At 43.4% G+C, this 12,379-nt stretch overlaps 1 protein-coding gene across 1 annotated transcript in view; it reads left to right on the forward strand.

Annotated features, from left to right (window-relative positions):
* Positions 1-205: 205 nt before the first annotated feature.
* Positions 206-12,379, forward strand: part of LOC117237377 (slit homolog 3 protein) — a 33,187-nt gene continuing 21,013 nt past the window's right edge. The window contains exon 1 of the mRNA XM_033501275.1: positions 206-1,170. Within this exon, the coding sequence (XP_033357166.1) occupies positions 1,122-1,170 (49 nt within the window). The 5' untranslated portion in view covers positions 206-1,121. The remainder of the gene's footprint in view (positions 1,171-12,379) is intronic.

Consider the following 12,379-nt stretch of genomic DNA (forward strand, 5'->3'; position numbering starts at 1 on the left):
TGATTTTTGACGTGTCAGGCGATGGCAATTTCTTTTGTTCCGTATTGTACCGTTACCTAGAAGGTTAATTACCTGCCAGCTTTTATCCGCAGCACAAGGCATGCCTTCAATTTCAGCCGCAATCACGGGAAAACTGAAGGGAAAATCGGTCCTCCCCGAGATATCGGCCGGCAGCCTTTGGCTTAGCTTTAAATCGGTCTTCGGTCTGAACGGGCGACCTCACAGTCGAGTGCGAGACGTCGCGCAAGTAACATCGTGTTCCATGTCGCGTCCTATTTCCTCAACGAATTTTCGTTCGATTTTTCAACGATCATCCTTCGAAATTATTATTATTGCGCGATTTCGATACTCTTTAAACGTTTCGAGAACGATCGAAGAATACGTAACGAATAAACGAATAGCTAATTTGTTTACGCGGGAATTTTCAGATAACGGGGTCGAACTGCAAACACGTTTGTGTTCGGTATATTAGACCTTTCGAGCCCTAAGGACGAATACTTACATAAAAGCGACGGCTCGGCCGATACGGAAAACTGGGAAATATTTTCGAACTGTCTTCTTTCAAATAGCCAAGAAGCGCGTGGGTAGACCTACCGCAACAAGTCTTTCGATAGCATCGTTGCTGTTTTCCTTTCCCTCCTGCGAGTATTATCCTTTTCTGGTTCGTCATACGTAGACATTAATCGTTCCGTTATATAGTAAAAGAAAGCCAAATAGCATATTTAGTGCAAAGTGTACGGACAAAAGTTTTGGTCAGCGTTCACGGCCAACCTGTTAGTCATGTGGGAACGGTAAAAACCGTTCAGGCAGGAACTCTGGAAGAGCAGTTTCTCGGAAACGGTCGTCAGAATAGTAATAACGATGTAGTGAAACCTGCTTCTCGTCGCTGCACAAGGATACGCGGTGTTTCAACGATCGTTCCTTTGATCGTTCGTGCGTTGTGATGTCTGCCGATTTTACTAACGGTGCGTCCTTACGTGTACACGCAAAATGATATTCTGCTCGAAAATATGTTTTCGCGATTTTTTCATCGCAACGTTCTGAGATCATTGGAAGAAAAGAGAAGGAAAAAGAGAAGAAATTTCTAAGGCGATAGGGACGAGTCGTTTGTTTGCGGGATCATGCAGCGATTTTGGAACGTTTCCGGAGGATGGAGTGATCGAAAGACAGGTAAGGAAAACGTACTAGAAATTATCCTTTGTTTCTTCGTTTGATTTATGCGTTGTTTCGCATTTCTTTGAAATGCGAAATATCACGTATAATTGGAAGTCGGTATTATTCGTTTATTTATCCTTTGTTTTCTATGGGATCCATTCCCACTCGGTTGTTCACTGCTCAAAGATCGGCGTCATTTCACGACATCCAGGACAAAGCGCGTCATGTCGTAACGCAAAAGGAATCGCACAACTCGTCGTTTCGTGAAAATCGATCGGCCTTTCTCGTGTAGTTACGCTATATTTCGCAATTCGTTCGAAAGACGCGTTTCTCGCTCGTATTCTTTTAACACTTCATATCATGACACTAACGCTAATATCGGCCGATATTTTCGGTCCAAGGCCAACGTGCTCTTAAATATTTTACCAGGCTCGTTCGTTTCCAATTCCAGTACGCATAATTACGTCTTCCGTTGCGCCGTTGTTTTCTTTGCGAATCCAGGGAGATTTCGTTTCTTCCTTCTCCCGTCGTTGGTAGTTGAACCGTGGCTCGTAAAATTACGTGCAAATCAGTTATGCATCGGCATAGGCAAATATTTAGACTCCATTAGAAAAAGTACGCATGGGAGAATCAAATCGGATTACAGTGTGGACGCGCGGTTGGACCCGAGAGATTTTTGCGTGCGATAACCGGTAAAGATCGGATCGAGACAGAGTTTAAATTACTTTTCCTTGAACGGAAAGAGGAGAGACCGCGTTATCGGCGAGAAAGTTAATCTGCATTCTTGAACGTTGATAAATCGTATCCACGGGTTTTCTAACCGCGGTCGACTGCCGTTGATCGTCTTCCAAACTGGTCGTTTGTTATATAAGCAAACGGTTGTTTCGTGGACAGGCTAAAGGCAAATATTACACCAAAGTCCGGACGATAAAAGATGAGAAAATATCTCGGGAAGGAAAACTGATATATATGTTGGCGTGTTGATTGAAAAATCCCGTTGAATCTGCGTTAAACGACGTGTTCTACCCAAGTTTCGCGCCAGTCGAACGAAGAACGAGAGACAGCCTTTTAATTAAAATAATATTCGGGCGTGAATCGCGTTCGCACGTACTCGTGCTATTCGTCAGATTCGCGCGCGTAATTAAAATTTTCGTGTACGTGCGCGCCCCTTTACACGTACTAAATATTAAATTCGCGGCACGCGTGAGCTCCGGGGCGAAAAAGATTCGTTAATTTTTATCCAGCATCGAGCGACCGCCGCCCTCGTAAATGGGATCCGTGAGGTAGAGTATTTTAGAAAACGACACGGCTTTGCCAGTCGTTCGATTTTCCGTTTCAGCTTTATCGAAGCAAGGAGATATACGCGCGATTATTTTTCTGTCGTTTACGTAATGACAAGAACAGAAGAAGGTAACGGCGTATCGTTATCAGGTTGTTCCAGTGCTCAAAGCTTTCTAATCTTTGTCAAGCGAGAGAAACAGTGGAAACTCGGCGTGGCACGATGCAATGCGATGCGATACGCAAGCCCATTAAGTCGTCGTACGGTAGATACGTCGAGAGCGTCAAGAACTTGCGCTTCCATGGAACGTTCGAATCGCTTGGCTGATTTGCTCGCACGTTCGAACTGTTTCCGACAAAAGAGGGTTACAATGTATCGGTATGTGCACGCCACGCACCGCGGCCGCGTATTTCAGCATATAATTAAACGACGTTGCATCACGAATAAATGTAATAATCCTTGCACATTGGCCGGTTTCCTAACGCATTCACGGGGAGCGCTTCGCGAATAATTGCTTTTGCTTCATTGTGCAACGCGATCGACTCGCGTTCCAAGCTTCGCCGATCCCCTCTGCCATTGTCTCGGACCGCGCTCGCACAACCGGATCTATACTTTTCCTTCTCCGAACAACGTTTCTTCCCTCCTCGAAACGATTCAACCTCCTAACCGTGCTACCCCGTGATCCTTCTATCCTTCGACTGACTGCCCCTGCCACCATTCTTCTCGATCGGCCTCGGTTCTCCCTAGTTCTTCCTTCCAATCCTCACCAATTTAAGCGCACCTGGAACAAGTCGCAGCAGATGTGCCCCGAATCTCGGTGGGTCAAAGACCAAAAAACCGCTGGTCTTTTCACCGGAGCTATACACTTTTTCGCCTTTTTCTTTCTTCTTCCTCTCTCTTCTCAGAAATGCCACATCGTGGTCAATTAATTAACTCGACATAACTATATTAATGACTCCTATGTCAAATGCGACTCGATGTCACATTTCGTACATATATGTAAATTCTATAGAATTCAAACTATCCGCCAACCGATATTTTTACTTTTGCTTTGTTTTACCGGCAGTCATTTGCTGAATAGAATAGATCACGAGAGAAGAGCGGTAATTTAGGACTTGGAAAATCGATTCTCGATTTTTCAGGTAAAACTTTTAATAGATTTGTTATTAACTGTTTAATTTAATTATTCCCAAAACAAACTCGATTTTTCAGAATCGATCGTCTGATTTACCCTAAGGATTTACGTTATTACATATTTATTAAAATGTATACGATTATAATATATTATATTAAAATATAATAAATATATACATATATATGCACCCATATATAGGTATGTTATTTTACTAGTTCGCTGCTGAATTATTGTAACAGTGGAAAACTATACAGTACCGTCTTGGCGACAGTGATCGAGAAAATCAGGGCGAATCGTCTGGAATGGAAGTTCGAAAATATCACGGACCGCAAAGGGTTAAATTAATAGAGAGCGACCGAAAAATTTATTTCGTCCGTTACGTGTAGATAAATATCTTCTCGAGTATAAGCTACGAGTGATCGAGATCGCTTCCGTAGAAGAGCCGTTTACCGATTAATCGAACGCGCGTTATTACACGCGTCCGAATTTGCGATTGTACGGTTTTATTATTTTCTGCCGATACCGGAGCCAACAGATATAAATTTGAACGTGCACATGTGTTATCGAGGAACGTGGAATTCGATTCTTTTGTACATACTATCGCGAGTCCGAACAAATTGTCTTTCGTTTCGGCTTCGCTTTGCCGTTAAATCGCAACGCTGGGTATCTCGAACCCACGGCAAAAGGGACAATTGGTAATTTCGTTTTTAGAAACGAGATGAAGTTTTTTACCTGTCTTTCCAGTGTTTCAGTCCGATTCATTTGTCGAATGTTTCCGAGTAGATATCTTTTATAATTGCGTATCGTTGACCGATCGAGAACGCGTGCTGTCGACGCGATTGACCTTCTAAACTCTTACTCAAGTTATTCGAACGCGATGGAATAGCGCACGGTCACGGATGGAAAATTAATATTATTTCGATTTCATATCTCGTACGAACTTTCGAAAGATTTGAAACGCGCGTCCTTCGCACGAATCGGCAAGACCAACCCTACTGCGATCCTCGAATTTGTATACTTTAATTTCACTCTTGCTTCGGCAAGCAGAACATGCTTTTAATGTTTTAAGAGAAATTGTACCGTAATATCAAAAAACGATACCATCGTGTTTTTCTGAAACTGAGAAGATTCGTTAAGATTAGAAAAACACGATTATATGGGAAATGGCCCGAAGAACTGGACAGAGTTGGAAAGGGCCAAAATGCGTAAATTTCGATCGTGTCGCATCGATTCCCGTCGATTTCGACTATACTCGGATTAATTACCAACACTATGCTCGTCTTATTAAAATTCCATCAACGAATCGAAATTGTCTCGATTCAGCGGAAAATTGAATCGCTCCCTTTCGGCTGGTCGAATGAAAACGATTTCCTTGTGGGAATTTTCAAACGGAAGCTGTGCGTATCTCGATAATATCATCGCGGAAACATTGGCGCAATTTACACAACGAACGTTATAAATAGGTATACGATAACCTGCAACTTCGTCGTTTCTTCTTGCAAGATCTGCCTCCCTATTCTTCTGTTTAACTTCCATTTGATCGTTTTAAAATTCACATCGCGATGCAGTCGCGATACACAGTTGATTCAATAGCGAAACGAACGAACGCGCTCTTTCGAAGAGACAAGCTTGCGCAACCTGCAAGGTAATTGATTTCAAAAGGATGACTGTGGAGCATCCTCGATCGCGATCCGGTTGTTTGGATAATTACTGGCTATTAATTTCGGAAGAGTGGCTCCTCTTCGTTTCGATCAATCGCCGTTATTAGCCGATTGAAATTGAAATCGAGCCGCGTTATCGTAATAATCGCTTTCTCCGACGATTTGCCCGACAAAAGTGCGTCCCGCTTATTACCGGAATGTTCCGTTCGACGTTAATTCCGTCAGCCGTAGCGCGTGTATTTAGGCGATAAACGAGTTTACTGCCATTATAAGCGAGCGTGTCGTTAAGCAAACCTGCAACGTGGCCCGTTCGTGCCAGGATTTTCCAAAAGCTGTAAATTTAATCCCGCCGAACGGCTTGCGCGGAAATTAAGCCGTACTCAAAACGACCTGATGCATTTTGCCTTCCCTGTTTACCTTTTCGAGGTCCGTTGAAAATCGGTCTTTGCGTCCGTCTTCGGTTTTACGAACCCTAGCTCTTTATTGTCCGCTATATCCTGTGAAAAATGCGTTTGCCCCTGTCCACATTACGGTATAGAACGACGACCTGTCCCGGTCGCCTTGGTCGCAACAAGAGATCCGAGTGAGCAACGAGCTCGTTGAATTACAATCGGACCCGAAACGTTGAAATAAATTTCGTAGATGTTTCACAGCAATATCTAAACGGTGAATGAAAATTATTTGAAAACAAAGGGAAGCTGATTTCGACTCTGCGCGACGTACGAAGAGATACGTTTCTCTTAATGATGGCAGCGATGGTAGGAGAGTCGAGGGTCGAGGGTCGAGGGTGGTCGAGATGCAAAAGGGTGGAGGTCGGGAATGGGAGCCGAAGCAACGACCGTTTTCTAACCGTTCCCCCGTTTCCTCGTTTAGAAACACATTGCAGAGATAGAGGGAGGCTTCGAAGCCGCCGCGTCGCAATCGATGTTCCAGTTAAATCTGCACACGGCATGTTAATGAGCGTTAATGGAAGACTAACGCGGCCACCGAGAGCTACGGAAACAAAAGCGAAAAAAAAGAGAGCGAAGAAAGGGAAAACTATGCTGGCAAGTCGAACGGCAACGAAGGAATAATTGCGTAGTTCCCCTCGACGACGCTGCCGTTCTCGGGGCTGCGTTCTTCCTGAAATTAGCAGGAGATTTTATTCCGGAAGTTATGGATACGCGTGCCGCCTTGTGAAGAAGCAAGTTGTGTATCGAGTTAGCCAAGAGGCTGGTAAGTCGGCGCAAACGAGGCCAGACGTGATCGTTACCGATTTCCTTCTAACGCTAGCTTTTTCACGCTGCACGGGATGCGCGTCGTGATTTTTATTCTCGTTGCGAGCGAACCAACTACGTACATATAGCACACTGGAAATGCACAGAAATACTTGAAATTTCGAGTCGAGCTAAGCTAGTTTAGCGAGTGGAGAATGCCGGTTTTACATCGAACGAATTACAATGAGATAGTTCTCGAGCCAGCTCTTTTGAAACCCAACACGAAGAATTAAGTTAGTTTGGAAAAATTCTTTCCATCACCGTGGATATACTTGCTTAAAAGGGAAAATCAAGGCGCTCCCTGATAAGCGAAGAAAACGACTTCCCAGTCAAGATGTTTCGCAAACACGACCAGCTACTCCTAGATAGCGTTTGCTATATGCCACATACTCTATATTATTTTATGGAAGTAAATAGCCGACGGCAGGCAACAGGATTTTTCTCGTTTTTCATTGCAATAAGCGCACCTCTTCTCGCATGCTGCTAGAAACATCGTGAAAAACGAGCACGCCATTCCCAATCAGTGGTGCATTGTTCCTCCGGCGCACTCGATCAAACTAACCAACGCAGTAAGTTTCTTAGAAAAGTCTCTCGTTTGCTTAACTGCACTTCGAGCAAACTACATCACGGCCTCTTGAATACGTGATTGCGAGTTTCAAGGCCGTTGCACCGTACGGAATGTAACGCGATCTTACGTCATGACACATCTTGATAAATGAATCGATCGATCGTTCGCGAAATGCAAAACAATGGACGCGTCACCCGATCCTCAAGGCACCTTTTCGCTAGCTGTCGTCTGATCGTCGCTTACATCACACGCACACACATACACATTCGTATTGTTCGCTACGCGAACGGCCCACCGTGAGCGATTTCCATCGATCGGTTAAGTACCGAACCTCGGCTTTGACTTTACATCGACAGCAGAAGTTTTCTTAGACCCCTGTAAGTTCTCTTTGCTTCTACTCCCTCGAGGGAGCGCGGAGGCAGAAAGGCTCGAAGGCGGATCACCTCTTCCATTTACTTTGCAGGTTATAGTTCCTTTGACGAGGCCAGTGAACTTTTACCTTGAACCGTTCCTCGAGATCCGGTCTCGTTAAGCGGCATACTCCGAAGCCGCGAGAAATTACGGAAGAATTACAATTTCAATGGGGTTAAAATACTATACACGGTGGTGATGTTCGATCGGTGGCTTCCAGCTTTGCGTATCGGATTAACAAACGACGCTCGCTGTTCTATTACTTTCGCAATTCGAAATGAGTAATCCAAGCTTAGACTTTGTACACCGGTAACGTTTTCTCGTCATAGCGCATAAGTAGAATCATCCGTATCGTATAATGGAATTATTTTGAAATTACCGATTCGAAGCAGCCACGTTTCTAAATTGTGTATGTTCGATCGTGATCGTTTATTCGCTGAAAGACACGTACGTGCATGTATAGTAGAATTCCATATATCTAAACTGCAGTTATTTTGGACGAAGTTTTGCTTAATGCTCGAGTATCCGAACTTTTGCCGATCGAATCCATTTATCTGAACGTGAGCTTCTATTATGTGAACGAAAAATAATAGGTAGTGGAGAAAATAAGCGAACTCCGATTATATAAACTGTTCGTTCCTCGACAAGTTCAGATAAATGGAGTTCCACCGTATGTTTAAATTCGCCGCGCTAATCGATGGGTAACAGTAACGACTACTCCCTTTCTTCTTACTTATTCCAGTATCCGGCATTTACGGCACGTTGCTATCGACCAAAAGAACGAAGCAATAGCGGCAGTAAAAATCATCAAATGAAAATTATGAAAGAAAATTAAGCGCAATAAATTGGCGAAACCGATCCTTACACCGGAGAATCGCGAGGTAGTTGCTCCGGAGGCAAAAAGTACGGACTCTTGAGAGGCAGGGTGTACCCCTAACCGAAGACATTCGAGTTTTGCAAAATCGTCAGCCGTGTCGCGATCGTGGTCTGTGGTAATGGAAGCGGAAGGAGAAGTCGGGCTCGATTTCTTCTGCCTTGCCTAAATTTAGCCTATGAGCGCCCTTCAATTTAATCCAGTCTTCTTGACCCAAAAGCGTTTTCATCCTCGCGTAAAGACCACGAAGGAACAAGTTACACGGCGCAAAAATTAGTAATGGCCCGTTAAAACGCTGAATTTCTCTTTGCCTTTTTGCCATCTTGTTACTCTAATTGGAATACGTTCGCTTTGTTCCTGTGCGAATGTTTAGCGCTCGAGCATATTTCGAAACCGCGTTCTCAGCCTCTCGAACAGTTGCTTAGGTAATATGTATGTATTTAGCAGCGTGCGAAATTCTTGCGATTTTACTCCATGTTACAGCGATCTGCCACCACATTTTCTGCTTGCTTCGAGATTAGAATCAAGCTTTCGGGGAATCTCGCTTCTTTAATTATTTCTTCCGTTGCACGCGTGCAGTGCGAATTCGAGGAATACGAAAGTGCAACGTTTAACATTTTAACCGTCGTTGTCGGTTCCGATTATGTCGGTTCGTGCAATATCGGCTTACAGGTTTTGCTCGCGAGTCAGCATTCGACGAGAAAGAGCGGCGCGCGATCACGGACGAACGTTCCGTTGCATTCTCTCCTTGTCTACTTTATCCGATTGATTCCGTCCTGATATAGAATACGTTATTAGTATCGAATGTCACTGTGGTATCTCGGTATCGAGTGTCTCGTCGGTAGCAACGGAAGGTCTTGCAGCTTGCCATAACTGAACATCTTCTCCCTGTTACATTTATTTATTATGCAATATTACCTATTGCTAACAATTTCGAGAAGAAGACTATTTGGAAAAAAAATTCCGATAATATCCCTTCGGACAAAGCGTGACGGCACTGTGAACCACTCTCAGAGGCACTTCCTAGCCAGGATATCACAAAGAATATTTTATCGAGATATAATAAATAGAATACGCTTTGATGCTTTTTCCCTCTTTTTTCGTATTCTTTTTCCAACGATACATTACATATTAATCTAGACAGTTCCTCTTTTATCGTTATTGCCGGAGGTGACAAAGCTGAGAAAAGAAGACATTATTATACTTTCCCTCTCATTCGATTCGATATAGATTGATCGATACATAGCTCTTTACAGTGTTCTGCATCTTTAATCGTGAGGTGATAGGACGTGATAGTGATCGAAGGAACACTCGAATTCGTTTAACAATAAATATTTATTAACGATAAAATCCAAGGAGTACACTTGGCGAAAACTCGAGGTTGTTACATTCGGTTCACGGATACAAGTTCAAGATGCGATAAATACGATTCGACATGCGCCTTAAGTTCGGACGATGATTGCCGGAGAGGTCGAGGAACTCGGATTCAGTCTAGCTACTAACTAACAATTCGGACAGACGACTCGCGACTGACTTTTTCCTCGCGATGATACTGCATAGGAAAACTATGATGAAGTGTGTCTCAGGATACGAGATCATCGGATTCGTTGAGGAAGGCGTTGGTTCGGAAAGAGAGGGAAATGGACGTCGCTGTTAATTGACTAAATTTTGAGTCGTTGGTTGGAAAAGGATTCTAACCACCCTTGAGAGAAAGTTGCTAGCAGGAAGCGTGAGGAAAGCAGACTTCCAGCACCTTCTTGTAGTGAGTGATAGGTACAGGGACTGTTGAGACAAAGACTATTTGTTCCTTTGGAGGACCTTAGCTAAATAAATCCTAAGATTTATGCGGGTCCTTAGGTTAGCTGAAAATGTTCTGAAGGAATGTATCGACATCTGGCAATCATCTTGTCCGAAGAGGTCACCATCAACAATAAAACAGTTCCTAGCAGGGACTCAGTCCGATACCTGGGCATGACCCTGGACAGGAGATTAACGTGGAAGAAACACATCTCGGATAAAACGAAGCAACTAAAGGACAAACTAAAAAAACTCTATTGGCTCACGGGCAGACGCTCCAAACTAAACATACAGAATAAAATTACCCTCTACAAGACCGTAATAAAACCTGTGTGGACCTACGGAATCCAACTATGGGGAACAGCAAGTAACTCAAACATCGAAATACTACAACGCTTCCAATCGAAAACGCTAAGATCCTTAATAGACGCACCTTGGTATGTTACCAACGAAACCATCCATCGCGACCTCAAGATACCCACAGTCAAAGAGGAAATAGCAAAATATAGCGACAGATATAGCAAAAGAGTCAACAAACACCGAAACCCCCTAATCACTGGACTACTCGACACGATGGACCAGATTCGCAGGCTGAAGAGGCACTACCCGCTAGACCTAAAAGCTAGATTCACTTAGTTATCCAAATTAAGCATATGCACTTACTTATAATACTTATAAATTATACCTATCTATAATAAGTATTAACTTATTGTAAATAAACAGTCATGTCACTGCGCTACGCCAGAAAAATTACTGAAAATTCTCAACGCGAGAATTGATTGTAATTTCAACAAGCAAATAAATAAAAAAAAAATCTTGTCCGAAAGATAGGGTCTTTGTGTAGCGAGCCACGGGACAGAAACCGTTGGAACGTTTGCTGTCAAGTGCCGCTACAATTGCAATCGAGCCGATTATGTCTTATCTCAGAGCTCTTCCCATGCTCTTACAAAATTCTATTATATTAACCACGGATTCTCCTTTTTCACGACTGATTTTCTATTGATTTCTCTTGCTCGATGTTTACTCTCCCTCTCTCTCTCTTTTGCACACTCTTAGTCGATCGAACAGATTGTCTAACTTAAAAGCTGGAAGCAACGCGTCAAATGGACGTGTCGAATCGAATACGCCCGTGAAAATCGAGGGTGGCATACGCGCAGGCGAGATTCATAACACACGCTGCATAAACTGTCGTGACAATCGTGCGCGTCGTGTCGAATGAATTTCGAAAAGCGGTGATTCCACGAAGGAGTTGGATAGAGCTTTTAGGGTGGCCTTTCACGTCGGTCGATGCGTATACAGAGAAGAAAGAACGAATGGGGAGCCGTAGCACGAAATTCCACCGGTTCATTTGTCCAAGTCGGATGAGAACTCGGCAATGGATACACACGTGCACAATATCCGCGAAGCTCGAGAATATTTATGAAGCTTCGCTGAAGATGAATGAGAAATCGCTCGCGAGAGCTTTGTGAGCCTCTGTGCTCTGGTTTCATGTGCCGCGATTCATCGGGCACACGTCAAACGTTTCTCCAGAGACGTTGTTTCGTCGTGTCTCTAATGACAAGCTTCGCCTTTAGGGATGCCATCGGTGATGTCTATCCGTTCTATTGCGCGAGATTCCTTGATTCCACGGGGTCAAGAAAAATCTCCTTCGATGGCGTCTCTTAATTCCGTTACGCTCTTTGAATTTTTATATTTCAATCTTGCTCTCATTTTAACAAGCGAGAAGAACGTGCAACGTTTCAAGATGTTCAGCGTGAAACTGAAACAAGGAATGACGGGTACAAATAAACCTTTCTTTTTTACATTTTCTCCAAACCGAAGGTAGTTTTTAACTTTAAAAGAAACGTAATTGTATCGAAAATGGTCGAAGGAACGTAGAAGGTTTAAATAGAGATAGTCTATCTATAAAGGTAAAACCAGTTCTCTTTAAATTGGTTTTTTCTTGTTGCCACTCTACATTCCAAGGAAATTACTGCGTCGAGTAATTTTTAAAACGATATCCGATTTCATTGGGTGGAGCGACGAAATTACCTTGTATATTCAAAATGAACGACTTGTGGCGCATGATTCATACTTTCTGATGCCTATGAATTAATAGGCTGCTGATGTCTTTGTTTATGCGTCCCTATCAATGAATCTTAAAAGCAGGCGTGCTGTTCTCCTCAAAATAACCGGCCTCTCCCTTTGAGTTTTACGCGTATGATCACGTTCCTTGCTTAACTTTAAAATTACACAAATCATAA

This window comes from Bombus vosnesenskii, unplaced genomic scaffold (genome assembly GCF_011952255.1).
Source record: "Bombus vosnesenskii isolate JDL3184/JDL3185 unplaced genomic scaffold, Bvos_JDL3184-5_v1.1 scf7180000013370, whole genome shotgun sequence".
NCBI lineage: Eukaryota > Metazoa > Arthropoda > Insecta > Hymenoptera > Apidae > Bombus > Bombus vosnesenskii.